This window comes from Plectropomus leopardus, chromosome 10 (genome assembly GCF_008729295.1).
Source record: "Plectropomus leopardus isolate mb chromosome 10, YSFRI_Pleo_2.0, whole genome shotgun sequence".
Lineage (NCBI taxonomy): Eukaryota > Metazoa > Chordata > Actinopteri > Perciformes > Serranidae > Plectropomus > Plectropomus leopardus.
In genome coordinates, this window is record NC_056472.1 from 4289805 (window position 1) to 4313724 (window position 23920).

A 23920-nucleotide genomic window follows, 5' to 3' on the forward strand; every position below is an offset into this window, starting at 1 on the left:
GAAGCACTGAGTAAAGCAAAGAAACAACGTCTGAGTGTTTCTAAGAGAGACTGACCGGTGCAGGGGGTACCCCAAAGACAGTTATCAAGAGGCTGGGTTCAAGAATGATATTAAAGATTTTTCTTCATTTGTTTAACAAAAAAGACCAAAACTCTGCTAATTTTGGACAAAAACAGAATATATGAGTATGATCGACCAGTAAAAAGCCACACTTATCACATATATTATTAGTACCTAGAAATAAGCTGCTGAGCCCAGTTTTCGTATTTTATGCAGGACCTTGAATTGAATTAAAGTCAGACGTGCACAAGACCATGTGGAATTCACTCTGATTAGTAACTTTTTTCCCACCATTCATCAGTTAAATTTAACTTAAGCTCCTTTTCCCACTTACCACTAACCTCCATGTGAGAGACCACACTCGATGATAAAATGAGTTATGCCCTCTTGACTTTAGCCCTTAGTTTACTTTTCTCACCTCTGTATCTTCTCTCTTCATTCATTGACATACTCCACCATCTCCATACATCTCCATCTCTGATTCAATGTGCTGAATAGACTGGAACTACAATTTTGTCATGATTAGCCAACGCTTCCTTGAGTTACAGCCATAACCACGCTTTGTGAGGTCACAGTGACATTGATCTTTGGGGCTGGAAGATCAAATTCTAATCAGTTCATTGTTGAGTCCAAGTGAACCTTTGTGCCAAATTTAAAACCCCTCAAGGCCCTCTTGTCATATTGCATTTAAGATAACCAGACTGATGCAGGGTCAAACTGAACTTGGCCTCTAACCACCGAAATCTAATCAGTTCATCGTTAAATCTAAGGCTACGTCTCAAGTCTCTTCACTTTGCATCTATGCTTCCCATACTTGCACCTTTTTTCTTTGCGTTTTACTCCCTCCCACCAGGAAACCCTGAGAGGAGAGAGGAAATGAGCAAATATGTTACTGAAGCATCACATTGTTGTTTAGGTTTCTGGATTGTGAATCAGAGGACAATGAAAAATGAAACTTGGCAGTGATACACTTGCGTTTAATCTCTGATCTGTCTTCACTCTGGTATGAAACTGTCCAATCAATAACTGATGGGGCGCCTGTCGGACAGCTTTCAGGTTTGTTGTGTCAGGGCCTTTAGAAGAGCTCCAGTTTTTTTTCCTCAAGACATAAATTCTGCTTTTACTAAAGAGGTGTCACTTGTTAGATCACTGCCCTGATGTCATGCATCAGCAGCCCTTCCTGTAACATAGGATCCATGACATGTGACTGGATACTTAAGCCCAACTGGCCTCTACATAACCTCATGATCACTGCATACTCGAATACCATCCAAGCAATGACATACCCAAAATAATAGCTTCTGAAAACCTATTGATTTACCATCAATCAATCATTTGCCAATGTAAATGCAAACCAATAGCTGTGACCGAGTATTTAATGTCACCATTAATGAGGCCAAGGACAGAGTACAGAGCCAGGCCCTTTGAAGTTAAGTCAAGGAAGGCGGAGAGGAGGCTTGTCTCCCTGCCTTTCTTCCTCCTGGTTAGCTAGACATGTGATTAGCATTGCTGTCTGCTATTTAGTTTGCCCTGCAGTCAGTCTGGTCTGCCCTCCTGAGGAAATACTGCCTGCAGGCTACTCTGTCAACACCAAGGTCAGTCATGTTTACATACATTTGATCTCGTCAGGACATTAAGAGGAAAGAATATATATGTTAATGTACATGTATTTGTATCCTAGAGACGTTCTTTTTAATCCTGTTGTTGCGGATGTCTTGTGTCAGTATAGGACAAAACTCATGTCCAAAGAAACTTGATTTATGTATTCAGTCATTTTTGAAGGAAACAAATATAGCTTTAGTCAACTTTATTTAATCTACTGAAAAGTAGATAAGATTACCACATTTAAAACTCCATATAGGAGCAGGTGAAGGGGTTTGAATTGGAAAAAAAGGACAAATGTATGCTTTTCCATATTGTTCTGTTGCTGTTTAAAACTATTCCAGGTCTGTGTGTTTCCTCTCCTGTTATCAAGCCAAACCTTCCTTTTGTAAACAAAAGAAGTCCTTCAAATATGCACCTGTTGAGTTGTGTGCATCACCAGGGCATTGAATAGAGAAAATCCTTTATACACAAAATGCTATATAGTTAAGATGTCACTGGATAATGTAAAAAGAATAAGATGCTGTAAGGAATATTTCATTTTAATTTTTGATTCCATGTTGTCTTAGTGAGTCCTTAAGACAACATAGTAAGACACCAAGTTGCTCACACCCGCTAAGCAAACATGTGTTTATTGCTTGGCTATACAAGTGCAAGACTTGAACTGTGGGAAACTGAGCACTATTTTCCTGGATGAGGACAATGTTCTACTCAGAATCTACCATTTCAGTGTGACTTGTTTCCCTGTTAAACTTGCATGCTTGTTTTTACCATTAGTGCCCAACTGCATAAGGAGAAATTAGATTAGGCTTCCTGCTCGTTTGAGTCTTCTTTACATGGCCTGTGGTAAACAAGACAATTATGTGACGTACCTGAGCAATGCTTTACTTATTATGTCAGAGTGTTTACTGGTGTTATTGGTTGTATGTGAGGAGATACTGTATGGGTGCACATGTGTGCACACATCCTCTGAAACCAACTGCATTATGAAGTTGAACCATGTGGAATATTTGGATAGACTCCATTAAACGGAGACTTGATTAAATTCCTTCAGAAATGTGATGGTTGAACTGTGCCTAACCTTCTCAGATCACAGGACAGATCCATGTGACAAAGGAGATTTAAGCACCTAATCTAGACCATCACTGACCCATGATCAGTGCTATTATTCTGGTCTGTTTTGTTTGGGGAAAACAGCAGCCGAAAAGAATGACAGCACTCATCTCAGAAATGTAAGGTTAAGGCATTGGGTCATGACTTAAAGTCTGAGAATGACTTGCAAACACAAAAAGTTGTCTCATATGGAGAGCAGTTAAAGGTACACTGTTAAAGAAAATACCCCACGCCCACCCAAAAAACAACAGCATGTTCCTTTTAAATTAATGCTTATTATAAGGGCTGTAACAGTACGGGTATTTGTGTTGAACCATTCAGTACGAGGCTTCCGGTACAGAACGCCTTACAAAAAACAAAACAAAGATTCTTTGAACTTTTCTATTACATTTGGAAAATAAAATATATAGTGCAAATTTTGTGAAACGTGAAAAGGCTGATTTATGGTCGGGTGCTCAACACTTTGGGGATCAAAGCTTGACTGAAATGAAAGAGCAGCAGACCCTTTCTGTTGTCCCCATGGTAACCAGTGACCCCCTGCCTTTTTTTACACCACAAGTCTTATTCTTCTGCATTTAGCAAAGTGTAATCTGCACAGACAGCTGTTTAAAAACAAAGAATTATCTTGCTGTATATGTCTTTGAGTTGCAGATTCCCCTCACTTTCGATGGTGTGCTGGGAAATAAAATCAGTGAATCAATAAATACAAACACTGTTGATGAAAAATATTAAAAGTTAAAAATGTTTTTGTTCAGTAAATATCTGTTGTCAGTCCAGCCCATTCTCATTTTGAATTAGTAAAATAGCACCGCTTTGTCAGTGCTTTTAGGGTAAGTGTGCAATGCTAAAAGGTACCTTACATGCGCATGAGAAACCCTGAGAGCATGAGTGGACAAAACTGGTTGCGATGTTATTATACGCTGACACATGGCCGGATGGCACCAGCTGCATCTGCACATGGGCAGCATCACTTGAGAATGCAGCTGGACAGAACCTGCTGTGTACACTGTAAATGCAGCAGGACAGGGTCATGTTGAAACGCTCCCGGTAAAAACGGAATAAAAGGACCATGAGGGCGCCTATAGGTCAGGGGGGAAGAGTGAAGGCAGTTCGTGGACAGAGATGCTGAAAACAGGATGGAATTGGTTTGGATTGAAAACTACCATGTCCATGGTGACAGTAGTAACAGTACCAATCACCAACCATTGTGAAACAACAAAATGATATTGTCCAAAACATAACGAAATTCTCATGGTGTGCAACATGAAAGAAACATGTTGTGCCACTCATTTTTTGGTTGAAAAATATCAATAATTCATCATAATAAATGTCGTATATGTCAAGAGACAAATCATCTGGAAGTTTTGAATCCACAATTCATTTGTGGCCACTCCCACATAAAAGGGGCTCACCTTTTTCAATTAGAAGAAGAAGAAGTCACATTACATCACTCAATGGAAATGCAGTTAACTGGCAATTGTGTTTAATCAACATTTTGAAAATATCCCTGTCAAGTGCCTAATGTGTTTCACGTGCACCTGATTGTCACACCTGTGTCTTGTTAAATTACCCCTCCCTTGTGTATATAAGCTGGGTGTTCCCTTGCCTTTGTGCCAGTTGGTCTCTAGTAGCAAGAGTTCCAGCATTGTTTTCCTTGTGTCAGCTTTCTTGTGCCTGTAAGTTTTGGACTGTTCTTTGACTCTGCCTGTCGAGCCCTTTTTGGATTTGTTTGCCTTGCTGACTGATTGTGTACTGGAACTGTTTTTGCATTTAAAAACCTTTATTATTACTTACCTTATCTACCTCTGAGTCTGTGTTGAGTCTACTCTCTGTGAGCCCGATAGTTGCAAAGCAGCTCCAAAACACCTGTCTAGATAAATTAATGGTCTGATTACCTGTCTGCGCAATTGATTATTTTGGTAAAGCAAAATAAGTTTAGCGGAGCCCTGGATGACCCTGAACCTTGCACAGTGGCCTGGCATGATAATGTTGTCACTTCAGATTGGATAAATTGATTAAATGTGCACTTTTTTATTGGAATAGGAATTGAAATTAATAATAATAATTTTACTGGAAATATAATTGCATTGTACAGCACCGCATACTTTTGTCATTTTCTGTTTTTAACATTAAAGTGGGAAAGAGATGGTATAAAATAAAAGATAAATTAGAAGTAGAAGTATATGTTGTAAAATTAATCATACAGGCAACAGTGGTACTAATATTTTTTCATGAAGAAAAGAAATAAACAACAAAAGAAACAAAAACAACAACAAAAAACAGTAGTAATTTGAAAGAGGGTCTGGTTGCATACATGTACTTCTAAAGAAAATAAACAATAGAATCACAAACTATGAATACTAAATATCTGATTAACTCAATGTAATCTTAGGGAAAGCAAAATTATTATTATATCTTCTTAGATCAAATGAATTCTGATCTAAATGTGGATATATGTTCAAAAGCTGGGCATCTTGGACTGACCTTTTGGTCTTCAAGTCTTACAATAAATTTATGTTTCTTCATCACATGAATAACATGAATAATGTCCAGGGTGCAAATTTGCACATTGTTAACTCACTGAGTGCCAGTCCTATTATATAATGGAAAGAGGCTTGTGCCAGCTTTTCTGGCCATTTTGAGTCATCTTTCAAGACCCACAGAATATTTTGTACTAAGACTGTGAAAACACAGAATATCTCAAATGAGAAAAGAAACTCTCTTTTACATCATGAAAAAAAACCAACGTTTGTTTGCACCTTGTTCAATTCTTGATTTATCTGAAGTTGAATAGAGGCTGGTTTCATCAAAAAGACCACTTTTTTTCTAGGAAGCTGAGAAAAATGCATTTTTGTGAAAGGGAGTCTGTCAAGCAAAACAGTGATTTGAATGCAAATAATTTTGCCTTCAATGACATAAAAGATATCTGAAACTTGTATTACAAATGTTATTTTATTGTAAAATAAATATGCAAAGTACAGCACAACGCAACAAATCATGGCCCCAGTTCAGAGAGAGAAAACCCACAAAATAGAACGGGATTCCTGCTTTGAGCACTCATTTTTTCAAAGTAAATGCTTCGGACCTCACGGGAATCCGAAGTCGAATCCCAGCAGCCCCAAAATTACACACAGGGAGTGTGAGAGCGCCCCCTTGTGCCAGCCGCCGAAAACACACTCTGACGTATATATACGTCGAAGGCACTCAGTGAGTTAACATATTTGTTTAACATATATCTCAGACAGGCACCTCATCATTTTCCATTCAGAATTTAAAACAATTCAGACAACCCATTAGTTATGTAGAATTTGCCAACTATTTACAGACTGCGATGTTCCACCCCTTTTTAGTAGGGAGTGCTGCAGCACCCAGCCTCCCACACCATGTCTGAGCCTATCCTTTGATTTCACAGTGTTACTTTTGGCAACAAAATCAAATAGAGAAAAGTAAGCAATGGATGCAAACAGGACCTTTTTGGCTGTCAACATTTGATTTGGTGTTGGTATACTGTCTTTCTGTAAAGTTGAAGAGTTCAAAGGTCAGTGAATCATTACAGCTCAGAGGTTTGAGTATGAAATGCATTCACTGAGCTCCCACTGATAAATCCAGGGACATTCACATGCAAACTGTACGCAGGAAATCTATTTCTAACCCTTTCCCACACAGATTTGTACCATGAACATGATATGACTATCACTCACCTACTGATTAATTTTCAGGTCAACTCGTAAACTTCAGCACCTAATGTTGCATTGCATGGATGGCAGTGCAAGGCTAATTATATTTTTACAAAAAAAAGAATGCAGGTGACCTAAGTGTTTTCACTGTACTTCATCCAAATTATTAGCATTCATGCAGTCACGGAAACCATCAGCTATTAGTGTGACAGTAATTCAGCCTGTAGGGGTAAAGGCCAATATTCTAGGAGATCCAGCATAGCCAGCGGATATCCGGGCCAAGACTGACAATTCAGGGCAGTTCAGAGATTGAATTTTGGCCAATATGTTCCAGCTCTTTTGCTCTCCACGCAGACTGTTTACCTCCATGCAACCAAAGGCCACTCAAGCATGACTGGTATATAATACTAAATGCCAGAATCTTGTCCCATCACTTACAGACTGTACATTCATAAGTGGATATCTGTTTATAGAATTGAGCATACATGTAACTCCTCCTCATGTTGCTTACACTTTTCTCTACACTGTAAATGCTCATTTGCAAACAAGTAATTTTATTTTTTTATTATCCAACTGTAGCCCAGCACCAGGCAGCCTGCCAGCTCACAGGCATCAACTTGATAATCATGCCTGGCACCACAGCAGGCAAGAAGCTGGATCTCTCCAAGCTGACAGATGAGGAGGCCAAGCATGTTTGGGAAGTCGTCCAGCGAGACTTCGACCTGAGGAAGAAGGAGGAGGACAGACTTGGGTATGTTATTAAGATCACATATATCTGTTTTATTTCTATCTGATACAGATTTGAATCTTATCCGAATGTCTCACAAAGGCCTCCGCCCTGAGGCATATGGCTTCAGGATTTTCCTCTTTATGGATTCTCTCTCCTTTCACTGTTTTGGGGGGATACTTAAAGAGGAATGTCAGACTGTATACATGTATTATCAAACTGTATTCTTTTGGGATCAGTATTCATACAACAAAGGTAGGAAATAATAATATATTGTTTTAAAATGTATATAAAATTGTGTTTTTGTTAGAATATATTTAAAATTCTAATCCTATTACAGTAATCCAACAGACAAACAATATAACCTCTGAGAGCATGATGGCAAGCTGGTATTAGCATTTAGCTCAAAGCTGTGCCTCTGTCAGCCTCACAGAGCTGCTAGCATGGCTACAGACTCTCACTGTTGTCTTGTGTAAATATTTAACAATGGTCATGCTTGTTTTGCTTAAAAACTAAGCCAACAGACCCTGTTCACACGAACTCTAATTTATCTCAGCTTGCTGCAGTGACGCAGAAACATAGACACTAGTACTGAGCATATTTAGTGATTTCCATTTTAAGATATTGGCAAAAAAATATGTATATGTATAATGTTAAAAGAGGAATTTAAATTGGCTAACAAAGGAAAACAAGTGCAATTTAAAATTCATCCATTGAACAACTAGGCTTATATTAGTCAATTAAACCATAGATTGAAAGGTTACGAGAAAAATCAGCCATTTTTTTGTCCCTGCCATTAATTTTACATGGGCCAAAAGCAGCACTGAGGGACCATCTTTGAGTCACTCTCCCCCTGATTTGTTCAGTTTCTGCCTGGCATGAGCAAACACAGTAGCAGCGGCTAACGTTTGACACCAAGTTGTTTCACGGTCCCAACAAACTCACACTGACACCCAAACAGCTCAATTCTGACGTGAAACCCGTTAATAACTGTTAGGTAACGTTAGCAGTGTGATGCTTACAGTTAGCCCTGTTACCCTTTATGTAAGTGGACTCTTACCAACTGTTTCCTGGTGCGGAGATCAGAAAACGGTAGTCTCATGATAAAAAGAGAGAGAAAGAGAGGGACAGTCAGACAGGGAGGCTCTTGTTGAAGTAGTACACTCACAGCTATACCATGTAATGAGATTTTACTTATTAATATGAAGAATTATTAGCCATTTCACACTACAAAATCATCAAATACCGCTGCTTTTGCATTGATTTGGGCGTAAGATCCTGATGCCAAAAGCCACCTTTCATGGCTATATGATATGCCACTCAACAGTGACAGCTGAGAAGAAAGCCAGACAGAGCTGGCCGCAGTTAGCTTGGTTAGCTGCTGGATGGAACCTGCCACGGCAGCATTATACGTGAACAGTCAGCGTCTGTTGAGATCACGGCCGGACAGAGCTTGTTTTTTGTCTTATTTGTATGATACACGGCTTGATGGCATCAGGTTCAAACACCGTTAGTAAAGATGTGATATAAGGAGCATGCAGGTCCCTATAGGTGGGTTTGACAAGCCCTGTACTTTCACACAGGTGGTCAGTGTTTTCTTGCAATTTGAATGTGATGGGGTGTTTTTTTTTCCATCTAACCATGTGCCTTTTTTGCCCAAACCTAACCATCCGTGCCTTGGTTGCATAATCCTAACCATGCACTTTTGTTGACATCCGCGCATTGGTTACCATGTTCTTTTGTTGCCTTAACACCACTTTTGAAGCATAATCCCATTACATGCTTTGGTTGACATCCTGGCATTGGTAGTTGCATGCCAGAACTTCATAATTGTTGGGTGTGGTTACAGGCACAACAAAACCGACTTCAGCTTGAAACTTTCAACCAGAAGTCTAAGTCACTAGACTACATAGCAAGACTATGTATTGTAACTGCTGTTGAACAGCAGCCACTGTGGTCATAACAATGGGATTACCTGTGGCTACTGTTAACCACTGATCTTCACAGCCCAAGGCTGGGAAAAGGAAGGAAAACCTGACTGTGTTTACTCAAAATGATGTTTTAATGTATGTGAAGTTAAGTTTTTGTTTGTAAGTAAGACAAAAACAACAGATTTCTTTTTCTTTCAAAAGTTACGAAGTAGGTACTTTAGTTCTTTATAAGGCAATGTGAATGGAGGGCCATGTGAATGGAGACATTGTCCAGTATTTGTATGGCATGGTGGTACGCTGCACTTCATGTCATTTTATCATGCCAGCCTATAAAAGACGGGACACTGTCATGTCAGGCGAGACAGTGATCACATGTCCTGTCCTCAAAGCCTGTCATACTGTGTAAGTGGTTATCTGGCTGATTCGATTTTCTCTTAGTGGAAATGACATACTGCATCTATTCCTGAAGGCTGGGCTAACTTTGTTGAGCTGTACATCTCCAACAGATGATTCTGTCATTTGCTCCTGACTCACTGAGCTACTGCTCACATGTCTCCTTGGCAGTGGTGACTGATGGGTGGTTTAGATATCAGGCTGTGGGAGGAGGGGGTTTAGAGGGAATTTCCTTCCATCCTTGGATGTGGGATGACCTCTGCACAGCAGCAGTAGCAGCAGTCCTTTAGGATAGAAAGGAGAGTCCACAAAATGAAGAAAACAGTCAGCAGCACATTTTTAAAGCAAGATTTACACCTGCTTTGTGTATTTCTCAACTGTTTTTCTTTGTATACCTCTTAAGTTTATATAGTCAGGACATGATTAATCAATAACAAGACCCTGAGGCAAAAACTTTCAGCTTTGGGATCCTATTGAATCCGTTCAAATATCAACTGCCCCCAAGATTACACATGGCAGTTTCATTATATTTTCCCTGGAATACCTGTCCAAGTTTCCTGAGTGTCATTTAGTTTGATTAAACACATGACATCAGTTTTCTTGTTAAGGCATTAACGTGAGATTTGGACACAAGGCTCCTCTACAAGACAGAATGTCAAGCTTTCGTGATAATGCAGGAACTACTCGTCCTTTCAATTGAAGCATTTGCCTGGACCCCGAGATCATTTAGGGACTGTGTACGTGTGTAAAAACAGCTCTGGATTGACATCTCCTCAGTACAAAGTTTGGTGACATCACAGTTTCCAAACAGCTCCATCCAACTTCCCCTGGACTGGAAGTCTAATCCTCCAGAGTCATTGAAAATCCCTGTGTGGGTGTGTAGGGCCTTCAGTATAATAGGTAAAACTGAGGAATATCTTGATCTGACACATCTTTAGTGTGATTCAAACATGGATGATTTTTGTTACTTATAAAACCTGTTTTTCTGATATAGCTATTGAAGATAAATAGATTTCCTGCCTATTCATGCAGTATTATGATGTCCGAGACTAAAACGCTTGAGGTTACAGTTCTCATTGTGGCTTATCTGAGCCACTTTAAAATTTTCCAGACTTTGAGCCACTTTTTGATTTCATTCATTCAGATTTCCTGTATTTCCTTTTTTTTCCATTCTCTGTTAAATGAAGTGCTTTTATGTGTCTGCATGTGCATGATAAAAGACTGTCCAAAAACCTTCTCCTCAGGCCTGCATTCTCCAAAGGAATGGATGGACAGAGTCAGACTTTGGTTGTAAAGGCCAGCTTTTTTAGTAAGTGTGCATTTGAAGGTTCACCTCTCTAGAGGCAGGCCATTGAGTTGGCCTTTCTTTAATAGTGTTTTTTTTATTTTCACAAATACTGAACAACAGTGTCTTTCTTCAATTTAACCACTCCAGTTGTGATGGCTGCCAAGGTTCTTCTTTAGCTGTTTGTTTTCCATTCGAACAAACCGTTGTTTGCTGCTGAGGCAACTGTTGTTTTCATCCATGGCCTTTGCAAACTATAAATAGGCACAGATCTTCATGTGGTTTACATATAAAACTGTCACGCCTGAATCTTGTTAAATCACACATATGGGATTATAAAGGGAAATAGCTTTTTTTGGCAGTAATTTAGACTTTGTTTTGCTTTACCAAGTCCACCAAAATACCAGAAGCTACTTAACACAAGTCTTACACTTTTAACTGTTAAGCATGTTTTGTGGAGAAAAAAAAAACCTCTACTATTACTTATAGGTCTGAATTTTTAAAAAATTCTTTTGGGAAATATTTTTGCTATAAGGTTTTACAAATCCTCAAATGATTTCACATGATGCACAGTCATAGTGGTAGCAAATCTATGATGCATTCACAGCAGGACTTTCTAACTGCTTCCTAATGGGGCTAAAATACTGAACTTCAAAGCTGCACTTTCAAGTATCCTACTATTTACAATGAAACAAATGGCTGTAATGTGAAGGGGCTTGCTCATAGTAACAAAATTGAATATGTTTGTCATAATTGTAAGGCAATAATATGTTAAGGTTGTGCTTTTAGCTTGCTCTGCTGCCCCCAGGTGGACAAAAAAATCATCTCATTAATACATCTTTAAAGTAACTATATTCAACAGTCATTAGAGGGCACTGTTTGCAAAATCACACATATCTGCAAACCACGACTATGATATATTTACATGTTTCATACACATCACATCAACATTTGCAAAGTGGCGTAATATATAAGCTGACTTTTTAATCGGGAGGTGGAGGAGATGTTTGATGACATATAAAAAATGGATGTAGCTACAATGACCTCACTCATTTTTTCATGGACTTAAGTTTGAATGTGACAAGTTTGGCATTTTGGCTGTATATAACATTATAACAGTTTTTACCCCAATACAGTTGTCATGAAAGTTGAAATTAACTATAGAAACCAAAATCGTTTTTTGTTCTAGGCTGTAAACATGTTTATTTACATGTAAAGTTTGGCATTTTAACAAGGAGGTCTATGGAGATTGACTCAGCCCATTCTCATTCCAAAGTCGTCAAATACCGCTGCTTTGACAGTGCTTTTGGCGTAAGATCCCAAAGCCAAAAGCCTTTTCGCAACCTTAAGCATCCACATGAAACACTGCTTGATGGTGTCGGTTAAGAGCGCAGCCGGACAGAGCCTGTTGCGATGTTATTATACACCGACAGCTGACTGGAGGCACCTGCCATCTCTGCATAATTTGTTGACAAGTGGTGTCACTTGAAAACGCAGCCAGACAGAACCTGTGGTGTCTGCATGATTTGTGGCAGGACAGCATCAGGTTGAAATGCTATGATGTTATATAGTGAGCCCTAGGGTGGAGAGGCAGGTCATAGATCCAACAAACCCCAGACTTCTGCATGAAAGTCTGGGGTTTGTTGGATCTATCTCGCTTCCCTGCCTCGATATTATGGGCTTTTCTCTACACCCTGCCATGTGCCTTCTTTTCTAAATACTAACCTTGCCAGCATGAGCATTTGATGACCTTCTGGCTTTGGTTGTTTGCTTTTGTTGCCTAAACATAACCATGTGCAACATAATCCCACCATGTGCTTGTGTTGATGTCACAATAGTGGCATCCTGGAACGTTAAGAGCAGATGCAGAGGGATACCTAGAGCGTGATATGTAGATGCAGAAGGCCACTGCAAAGGGGCAATATTTGAAGAGTTGGGATAAGAACGTGTTGGATTAACTCTGTTTTGGAGACAATCCCAAGTGGCCATTCGATGAACTGCAGATGCTTTTTTAGCCTCTGAAGTTGCCGCTAGTTCAAAACAAATAACATTTGTTTTTCTTTGGCAACCCTTCATTGCGTTTCCTAGAACACACACAATTTTAGCCATAATTGTGGGTGTTTTAAACTTGTATGAGACCTCGATACGTGCTTAAGTTCAGTGACACTGCTGTCATCACCATTGCTTCCACTGAACGCTCCCTGTACAGCATCAAACAACAGACAAAGTCGAAAAAAAGCTGGTAAACATAGTGAAGCATTTAGCAGCTAGAGAGCTAATATTTTTCACAGAATAGACCATGCATTTATCAAGTGAACACAAGCACAACTCCAAATGAAAGGCATTGGCTTTCTGCATAGAGATGGAAAATAAGCTGTCTCTCATTTTGAAACGGAAACCTAAATTAAGTTAAGCTGCAGTAGATTTATAACTGAGTCATGTTTGCTTGGGCTGGTTCACAGTCAAATGAGGACGGATTTCACACAGTACAACAGCACAATGGAAATTTGTGCAAAAATCAATCACTCTATCTACACTCAAATCCAAGTAATACATTTCCTCATTAAATGACATTATTGTTTTATTTTTATAGGCTATTTAAAAATTGTCTAAAGAAACTTTATAGAAAACTGAACCACAAGCTAATGTGCAGCTGCTGGGTCTTTCTCTGTAAAACAGTATGTTTTAGCTGTTATCCTCTGTGTGTGTGTTTCTGTGCCAGTTCCTGGTTCCCCCTTTTCTATCTCTCTCTCTCTCTCTCTCTCTCACATTCTCACTTTAACTCTCCATACGAAGTATATGGTAACCTGTTAAACACCAGAATTGGCATTTAACAAGTGTGGCAAAGAGGGGGAAATGACATTATGATGTTAGGATTAAAGACAGAGATAAACACACTAGCTCATACTCGGTTAAGACATCTGAAACAGGAAGTTGAGTTAAAACCGGGGAGGATTTGATTTGTGTGAACAGACATGGTGAGAAGATCACCATGTATGGGAACACTCAGCTGCTTTGGTCTTCATAGCTGTCTGTGCGTAAGTGAACGTCTGGCTGCCGCACCCGGATTCCTGAGCTTTGCCAGTTAAGCAGAAACTCTGCAGTACCTGCTTTTAATCAAATACTGAGGAAGAGTGAGGACTTTGAGGACAATCTTGAGCTTGTGCAAAACTAAAAGTGTGTGTAGTCATGTCAAGTATTTATAACATAAAGATTTTTTCCAGATTTTCAGATTTTTTGTATGAAAGAAGGAAAAAGAGAAAACAATCTTATCTAAGACAAATATGAGTTCCCTCTAATTGCATAAGTGCTGCTGTGCAGTTTCTATCCATAAATATGAGTTCTTACCTTAAAGGGCCCCGCTGAGTTTTCTGATAAACAAACAAAAGTTATGTTGACAATAAATGTTTCCCACTAAAACACAGTGTTTATATCCTTTAGGTCGAATAAACATTTTGAGTACATTACCTCTGTCAGCATGTGCATTTCTTTTGTCAAGGTGCTGAGTCCAAAACGCCTCTGTACCTGATAGAGAGCCAACCCCAGCTCCAAACAATGCACTCTTTCTGAATGTTTAAAAAAAATGTCATTGCAAAGAAACATTCAACAGTGTGGCAAATCCTTGTGAAACAGATAGAATCAATTTCCTTTCTCCTTTGCTTTTCTTAAAAGCTTGAACCCAGAATTGTTCGTATCCATGCTGTCAGCTTGCTCAAAAAATGCTTGATTACTGATACTGATTAAAGTTGTGTGAAACTGTAATATTTTCAATGATCATCTGGTGTTTCCTCTGCTTTCCCTGAAAGTTTGAGCAACTACAGGGGTAGGCGGATAAGACACCATTGATACACGACCATAGGCGGGTTTCTATCACAGATTTGCACAGAACTTGCGATATTTTTGGAATGTCGATAAAACAAAATGCGAGATCACTGTGTTGTTGCTGAGTGATGTTATGCAACTCCAAGAAGCGATAGATGTTCAGAACGCCAATGTTTTCTTAGAAGTTGGTGTAGACCAAAAGAGAGCAAAAGAGAGAGGTTTACCTGTCTGACGTAGCATTTGAATTTACATAAAATGTGACTGAGAACTTCACCTGTCCTTCAGTGGTATTATATTTTAAACTTCTGTCTTATATAAGACCAATTTTATTTAAAGGCTAACATCAATTGAGCTAACGAGCTAACAAGTTAACAAGCTAAACAGCCAACTACGGTAACGGTTAGCTGTTGACACGGTAGCGGTTGTCAGTGAGCCGCAGGAAGAAAGCGGTAATTTATGTGTAGTTTCACCGACGGTGTTAGCGATTTTAAGTAGGACAGAGGGGATGTTTTACTCTGTAAAGTCGATGGAAAACACTTCTGTTTGTGGGACAAACAGTAAAAAGGAGAAAAGGAAGAAGACAGAAGTGTCAACTTTAAATCGGTTTCCTGTCCCTTCTTAACACCTGAGAGAGCAGTTTGTTTGCTGGATTTTTTGATCGGAGATGCGCTCAGGAAAATGTTATGACATTTGCAGACTTCATCATAAATCAGGCTGGAGATCGAGAAAGAAAGAAGCTCATCCAAAGCCCAGGTCTTCTTGATGTGGTGGAACTGGTAACACCGTCCCCAAACATAGTTCAACTTTGAGGGCAAACTTTGCTGCAGCTGCAGTTTTTCACCCCCACCATTCTGAGAGGTACTAACCTGGTCCATGTGCCGCCTGTGAAGATAAAGACATGATGTCTTTATCTTGGCGCACTCTGGTTGCCGCTCCACTTTTGAACTCCCTTTAATTCTTAACAGTTCTGATGTTTCTACAAGGCCGCCTGCCTCTACAACTCGACAAACAACTCAGTCACGTTTTCTGCGAGTCTGTAGCATTATATGTGGACAAACATTCAGCTACCAGCTAACTAGCTGCCAAGAAGTTCCCTCGTGCCGTGAACAGCTTTGCCATACTTCTTTGGCCTGGTAACCTCGCTTTAGCTGTCAAGTGTAATCTCTGCCTGCCTGTCTGCCTGCCTGACACCTACAACTCCACGTCTCCAAACTGCATCCCATCCCTGTGTTCCTGTCGCACGCTAACTCCCTCATTACGTCATCACAACAAACAACACGTGAATCTGTCCAATCTCCGTCCCCTTCCTCAGTCCTCACAACCCATCACAAGGCAACATCACCTGAAACTGGCTTTGCTCAACACTTGCTCACTCAACAATAAAAGCCTCATTCTGAATGACTTTATAACTAACCACAACCTAGATTTCCTTCTGGATCTGCTACAATGCTTTAACTCCACACAGCATGTCAACTTCCCCGCCCACAGCCGTGGTCATATTCTGGACCTGTTCGGCTCTACTGGTATTACACTATACCAGCTCTCCAGCCTCAACCTCAATATTTCCGACCACCTGCCAATCACCATGGACAGTGACATCCCTATCCCCATCCCAAAAAATAAATGCAACATCTCCTTCAGAAATCTCAAATCTCTCTTCCCCTCTGCTCTCTCTGCCTGTCTCACCAGCAAAATGTCTGCCTCCCTTCCACCTATGTCTGATAATCCCTCTGATCTTGTCGACTACTACAATGTCACCCTCTCTTCCTGTCTTGATCATCTGGCTCCATTACCGATCATCTGGCGCCATTAAATCCAAAACAGTCTCATTCTTACACTTAGCCTCCTGGTACACTCCTGAACTCCACCAAATGAAATCCCGTAAGCCCCAGCTTGAAAGACTATCCAAGAAAACCGGTTTAACAGTGCATCTTCAAGCCTACATGGACTACCTTCAACAATACAAAGACGCTCTTACCCCAGCCCGGTCCTCCTACTACTCAAACCTCATCCACTCTGGCTCCACAAACCCCAAGGCTCTGTTCCCCACAGTCAACAAACTTCTTAAACCCAGTAACAACTCCTCCAACTCCTTCACAGTCGACAAGTGCAACTCCTTCCTCTCCTTCTTTCAAACAAAAACTAACACTATCTACAGCAACCTGAACTCCTCCCTGACCTCTGGCTCTGTTCCCCAAACTCTCAAACTGGCTGCTGTCACCCCCATTCTCAAAACACCTGGACTCAACACCGACACACTGAATAGCTTCCCATCTCGAATCTCCCCTTTCTGTCTAAAATTCTGTCACATGTTGTGGCCTCCCAACTTAAATCCCACTTCATCTCCAACAAACTGTTTGAACCATTTCAATCCAGTTTCCGCTCTCAGCACAGCACTGAAACAGCCCTCCTTAAAGTCACCAACAACCTCCTCTTCTCCTCAGACTTCGGCCACCTCAATATTCTCCTCCTCCTCAACCTCATGGCAGCTTTTGACACCATAAACAAACACTCTCCCACCTTGAATCCTCCCTCAACATCACTGGTACTGTCCTCTCCTGGATAAGGTCATATCTCACCAACAGACAGCAGTTCATTCACATCAACAACTGCTCCTCCTCCCCTGCTCCTCTGTCCCAAGGCGTCCCCCAGGGCTCGGTGCTTGGTCCCCTCTTGTTCATCCTCTACATGCTCCCACTTGGAAATATCATATGCCGTCGTGGCCTCCACTTCCACTGCTATGTTGACAACGTCCAGCTCTACATCTCCACCAAATCCATCACTTCTGCAACCCACTCCACTCTGATCAACTGCCTCACTGAAATTAACTCACAGATGCAAGCCAACTTCCTTCAACTAAACTGCAATAAGTCAGAGATGATTATCATCGGCCCCAAATCCCTCACTAAAACCACTCACAGCTTCCGCCTCCCCATCGACAACTCCACCCTTTCACCCTCCCCTCACATCCACAACCTTGGAGTTATTTTGGACAGCAACCTCTCCTTTGAACATGTTAGTCACATCACCAGAACAGCCTTATTCCACCTCAGAAACATAGCTTGTCTCCATCCGTCACTCTCCTTCTCTGCTGCCAAAACTCTGATCCATGCATTTATAACATCCAGAATTGACTACTGCAATAGCATTCTTTACGGCTCATCATCCAAAGTCCTCAATAAACTTCAGTACATCTAGAACTCTGCCACCCGTCTGCTCACACACTCCCGCTCCCGTGACCACATCACCCCTGTACTACAAAAACTTCTCTGGCTCCCAATCCCCCAACATATTCAATTCAAAGTCCTTCACCTACAAAGCCCTCCATAACCAGGCCCCCTCCTACTTCTCCGACCTGCTCCACCACCACATCCCTTCTCGCAGCCTCTGCTCCTCTGATGCCAACCTCCTCTCCCCACCACACAGCACCGAGCACCGAAACAGTTGTGACAGAGCCTTCTCCTGCCCCCTCCTTCTGGAACTCTCTCCCCAAACAGATCCGTGACTGCTCTACCTTGTCAAACTTCAAACCCCTTCTCAAAACCCACCTCTTCAGAACTGTTTCTAATGTGTGATCTTAATTCATGATTTTAACTTATGTTTTATTCCTTTTAATGTGTTGCTTGTCTGTACTTGTAAAGTGTCTTTGACTATTTTGAAAAGCGCTATACAAATAAAATGTATTATTATTATTATATTATTTATTATTTAAGTAAATATTGGCTTTACATTCATCAGGTAGCCAAATACTTGGCTCGAAATCAGTATGCATATATATATATATATACAGTGTCCTGTGGATATTTAAGAAGGCAAGTTTTTGTTAACATTTCGATGGCTTAAAGAACTTTATAAGGTAATAATAGCCTATGTTGCATTGACAGTTTGTTCTGTTGCCCCCAAGTGGCCAAAAATCAATCAATGCTGCTTTCTTGTTATTACATTCCATTGTGCTTTTGAGTGCAATGCAATGACCAAGTAATCAAGCAAAATTAAGATACCAAAATCCTCACGATTGGACAAAAAATCTTAGCACTTATTGGAAATATTCCAGAGCTTTCATCCATATCTTGATCGAAAAGCCTGAAATTAAAACCACCTTGCAGCTCGTTTTATTAATTATAAAGTGCCTGACAAACTCGGCAGAGGGCACCACCTTCACTCACAGACTTCTCTTGCATTTGTCTGATATTTTGACCATGCCGGCCAGCTGTGGAGTTGCCTACAGCACACATCTTGAGCCACAGAAGAACGTCTTGTCCATCAGATCTGTGGGATTTGATATTTCAGAGGAGGGAAGATTTAACAGATATTACATTTAAATCACATTGCTAATGGCCGGCAGCAGCTGTATCTGCTAAAGGTTATGGGATTTTTACAAAGTATCCAATTTATCCCGATGATCTGTGCTATAATTTAAAAAGCATGGCCTAAAAAAGCCTCAATAAACAATAAGCATCTTTTCATCCTCGGTGGGTGTTTTGCCAGACTCCACCCACGCTGTGTGACATTTGGGATTTGTTATCTGAATTTTTCCCCTCCACTACCGTCAGCGTCTTACTGCACTGAGCAAGGCTGTAGCTTTTCCAACAATCAGCACCAGTTTACTCCAAACTTTGAAGAGAATAGTCTGACTCAAGGCAATCACTCATAATAACACATGTAAGGAGCCGCCAAGTCACACAGAGAAGAGGAAATGTGGGTACCTTTGAGAGGGAATTTGCTTTGCTTCTTGAAGTTTTTCAGTAGAACTTGTCCATAGTTATTGTAGCACTCATTGCATCATGCATGTACAATTATGAGCTGAAGACAGAGTATTTCCAAAGTGCAATTTTAGCTATTCCCAAAAGACACTGTTGAAATTAACATTGCGAAGAAAGTAACTTTTCTGCATTTTTTTTCCTCTGTTAACTCAGCATGGCTGTAAGAGCAGTGTTGATTTATAGAGAGGAAAACAAATTAAAGGTTGAGAGTTTTTTAAAATTGTAGACTAATATGATTACTTTAAATTAATATGTTCCTGAAATAAGTAAAAAAAAAAAAAAAATGTGACTGTAAAATGTGTTTCAGAGAAATTGTGGATTCAAAACTTCCAGATGATCCGCCTAACTTTTGTTGAGCAATGTTGTTGCGATGCAATAACACCTCAAGCGCATAGTCATAGCATCATGTGACCTAGAAAAGCTAAAAAAATAAGGCATTTTTTAAATCTCCTAAAATACCACCTCATGCAAGCTTAAAAACTTTTTGCGATAAATGGGAGCTTTTACAAAATTGAGATGTTTCCATTAGGTGTATTTTATATTTGCATTTTCAGTTTGCGCAATTTGCAGGTTGATAGAAACTCACCTTTTGTCTGTCTGTCTGCCTATTGATCAGTCTATCTGTCTAACTATCTATCTATCTATTATAACATGTGTAGGCTACTTATTTTAAGCCAAACCAAAGTGTTTGTTTCTAAACCTAACTTCATGTTTTTGTTGCCTTAACTTAAGGAAATAAACCCTAAAACTAAGGATTTTATATACATTGTGAGTTTATTTTCAAGGACTATGCATGTAAAAAGAAGAAACTGCACTTTGTGTGGAAACAGAAGTGTTTTTTGAAAAAACACAATGCATGTAAACAGCCTGGATTGACACCCTGTCCCAGAATGTCCAAACCTGATGCAGGAGGGTGCCTAGTGAGTTATATTTTGACATGCATGTCAACTGATAGTGGGGACATATGACGAGTTTGGAGGATAATTGTTGGATAGACCAACAGTAGTAAGTTCAGATTCTTCTTATGCTCTGTATCTGCAATATAGCTCCTTGTCCTTTTATCCAGTGATACATGGTAAATGCGCCCAACCAACACATGTTGAATTTTGCACCTTGCACATAGATAAGGCACTTTGCACCATGCACCACATTGCTACTGTTTCTGCACTTTTTCCCTCTGTATGAATTGTTGTATTTTTTATTTTATTTTATTTTATCTCCTTTCCTTTCTTTCCTGATATTGCTATTGTCTGTTACCTGCCGGGGAACTACGTATGTAAATTAGCAGTCCTTCTAACTCCAGGATATTTACATTTGTATTTTATACTGATGTTCATTAATATGCTTTGTCTCTTTTAAATATGCATTAAATTAAAATTAATATTAATGTAACTTTTCCCCTCTGGGAGACATAAGGGGCTAAAAAAATCCTTTGACATGCAGACTGCTCGCTACAGTCATTTTGTTGTTTCAGCCCTTGGTTGCATATTGTGGCGCTGATTGTTTCCCCTCCGGTGGGTGTAATTTTCAGAGTAAGAGTAAGTCTTGTGCTTTGTCTTCATAGTTGTGTCTGTTTATGTAAACGCCACTGATGATTACTGATGTCATATTAGGGTCTTGGGGAAACTGATCTATTTCGTAAAGATCTAACCACTATCCGTGGTAACTGAAGGGATAAAGGGCCACTCAAAATCACGGGGTAGGGGTCAAATAAGAAATATGATAGGAGACACTGACAGAAATAGGCATATACATACAGGCTACACTGATGTACAGATAACTTCATACTGTGGGTCAGTAAATTGAGTAGTGGATGGAAATAAACATTCTAACACGCTCATGTCACTGAAAAGATCTGTAAACATGTTTTTCATGACTTTGTTTAGTTAAACATTTTGCCTGTTTACAGAAATCAAGATCTAATCTATGTCGATAATTTTGTTTTATTTGTAACTGGAGCACTAAACGTTTCCTGGAGAAGCTTTGCAGTTTTTTTACTGTCTTTTCCCATGTAACATGGCTGACATAATGTTGACACAAAGTTGCCAAAATCAAGTGGTCCATGTGCCGATCTCTTCACTCCTAACTGTCAGCCAGTATTCTGACTCAAAATCTCTGTATAATAAAACGGTAGGCTGTATGGTTTGTTTTTTTAACTGTAAAAATATAATGAGTAAGCAGTTAGAAATCTACCTTTTAATGAATTTAGCTCAAACTGTGTGGAAATGTGCTTTTTGGCTTTGTTTCTGTGACTGACACGAGTGCTGTAGGATATGGTTAGCTTAGCTTAGCATAAATGCTGCACTCAGGGGGGAAACAGCCAACCTGGTTCTATCCAAAACTGAAAAAACACATCTACCAGCAGCTCTGAAGCTGCCATATAATATGTACCCATACATAAACAGAAATGTATAAACCATTTGTTATTTTGCAGGGAGATACGTGGCAGAACTGTGTCTTGGCAAACAGGTTCTCCATCTGCTCAGTGTTTCTGTGTGGCCTCCTCAGTTACCGCTGGTTGCCAGATAAAATGTTTTGGTCTTCATAAAAGCAGGATGGTACCAAATTTGGCTGAGTTTAATCATAAACAGCATGCAAACCTTGTTTCAAGCCAGTCTCATTTTCCAAAACAATTTGTCCCAAAATGGACTTTCAAAAAGATTACATAGCACTTATTTCAGTCAAAATGGAGCAGCATTGGAAGTGTTTCACTTACTATACAAGATATAAGTTAGCAGTAATCATCACTGCTTCAATGTCAAATACAGACCTTGGTCAAAGTCCATTTGCAAACAATTATCAGTCTTTGTTTAACCTGCCAATTAACCAGATGGAGACACTGACACAATGAAGCCATGTAAGTGCACAGTGTAAAAAATAGAATGTAAAGTGTAACATAACGAAAAGTATTTGTTTGAACTTTTTAAAAAGTTTGGATTTTTCAATTGATTGAAATGTATAAGTCAAAATGAGGTAATTTTGTAATGATTCAACTTGTCTTCTCAAATTCAGCTATCTTTAAAAAAAAAAAATAAGGCAACCCAACTTTTTTAAGTTCAAACATAATTTTTGTTATTTTACAATGCAACAAGTCCTAGAAAGTCTAAGGCAAAGAATGGGACTCGATTCATATGGTTTGGTGTCAAGTCAAGAGTCACAAACTTGATGACTTCACTTGGACTTGTGCCTTTTGGCTTGAAAAAGCTTAATACTTTCCCTCAAGTCTATAGATTAAAGGTATAGTATTGAAAAAGCGTGAAACAAATCAATCAATTCCCCCTTATTTCTTGAATCAACTAACATAACCCTATTCATTCCCAGCAAGTCAACATTTAATCTCCTTTAATCACCTTTGTTTGAAACAATCCAACAGTATCCAGTCAAGCTGTTGATGAGAGAAAAAGACTGATAGTAAAGATAATTTACTTCACCTAAAATAACTACACTGCGGTTTACCAAAAAAAAAAAAAACTGCAAAAGCAAAATGTGCAGGTTGAAAATTACAGATGTAGATATAGCATTTCCATCAGTTCCTCTGACATTTATTTGCACAAAGAATGCAAAGTTGAGGCTATTATTAACATAGCGAGCTAATGCGCAGCTAACATTAATTATCTGATGATGAAATGACATTGCATTTGGTGAAGAGTGCATTGTAACTTTTTGGGGACTTGAAATTCAAAGTTTTGGACTTAGGACTGGAGTTAATTGTGGATTGCAAAACGGTGACTTGGTGCCACCTCTGTCCTCAGGCAAAATGTTGTTTTCTGAGTTCTGCAAACTAACTACAATACATTAACCTGTGACTCAGTGAATGAAGTCATTTCTCTTATAGAGACAAACAAATCTCTTTGACTGTAGTGAACAGTCTGGTTTTGTCTTTTTTAGGGAGCTAAAGACCAAGATTGAAAAAGAAGACACCAAGAGAGAGTTACTGGGCAACCAGACTAGCCTGACCGAGTCGTACTGCATTCGATGTCTGCAGCCCTTCAAGTTTCTGATCAACAGCAAGCGCCAGTGTCTGGACTGCCAGCTCTACATCTGCAAGTCCTGCAGTCTCTACAACAAGAAGGAGCATGGCTGGGTGTGCAATCCCTGTCGCATGGCCAGGTAGGAAATTACTTTTTTTCTTTTTTTAGCCATTTTCTGGGCTCCGGATCTTTATGACACCGCAACAGCCTGACTGAGTCAATAAAGCCGTTATTAACTGTTGGGTAAAAATGATCATTCCTGTCACTGTGTGTGTGACAGGCGCTGCAGCAGTATCACAACCACAGAAATGGCATTCATCTCTGCAACAACAAAAACATTCTCAAATACCTAAATAAAAACTGAATATCTACCCAATTTACAAATTCTCAAATAGCTGAATTTTTGGTTCCAGCCCTACAGATTTCCATATCGTTTTTTTTATAAGGCAGGAATAGGTGCAATAGATAGAAATATATATATATATATATATAAAGTATCAAAATGCTTAGTCAACAGAGAAATGTGTCTGTGGAAACAATAAAACTGAGCCTTTAAACCAGCTGTCAGGGCATCTG

At 39.6% G+C, this 23920-nt stretch overlaps 1 protein-coding gene across 4 annotated transcripts in view; it reads left to right on the forward strand.

Moving 5' to 3' along the window:
* The window catches only part of mlphb (melanophilin b), a 102369-nt gene that overhangs the window by 46071 nt on the left and 32378 nt on the right, over positions 1 to 23920 (forward strand). For 3 of the 4 annotated variants that reach the window (XM_042494409.1, XM_042494408.1, XM_042494412.1), the window contains 2 exons: positions 7032 to 7203; positions 23262 to 23483. In XM_042494409.1, the coding sequence (XP_042350343.1) occupies positions 7079 to 7203; positions 23262 to 23483 (347 nt within the window). In that variant the 5' untranslated portion in view covers positions 7032 to 7078. Of the gene's footprint in view, positions 1 to 1573; positions 1656 to 7031; positions 7204 to 23261; positions 23484 to 23920 lie in introns of those variants that run through there. The other variant, XM_042494411.1, reaches the window with a different exon arrangement.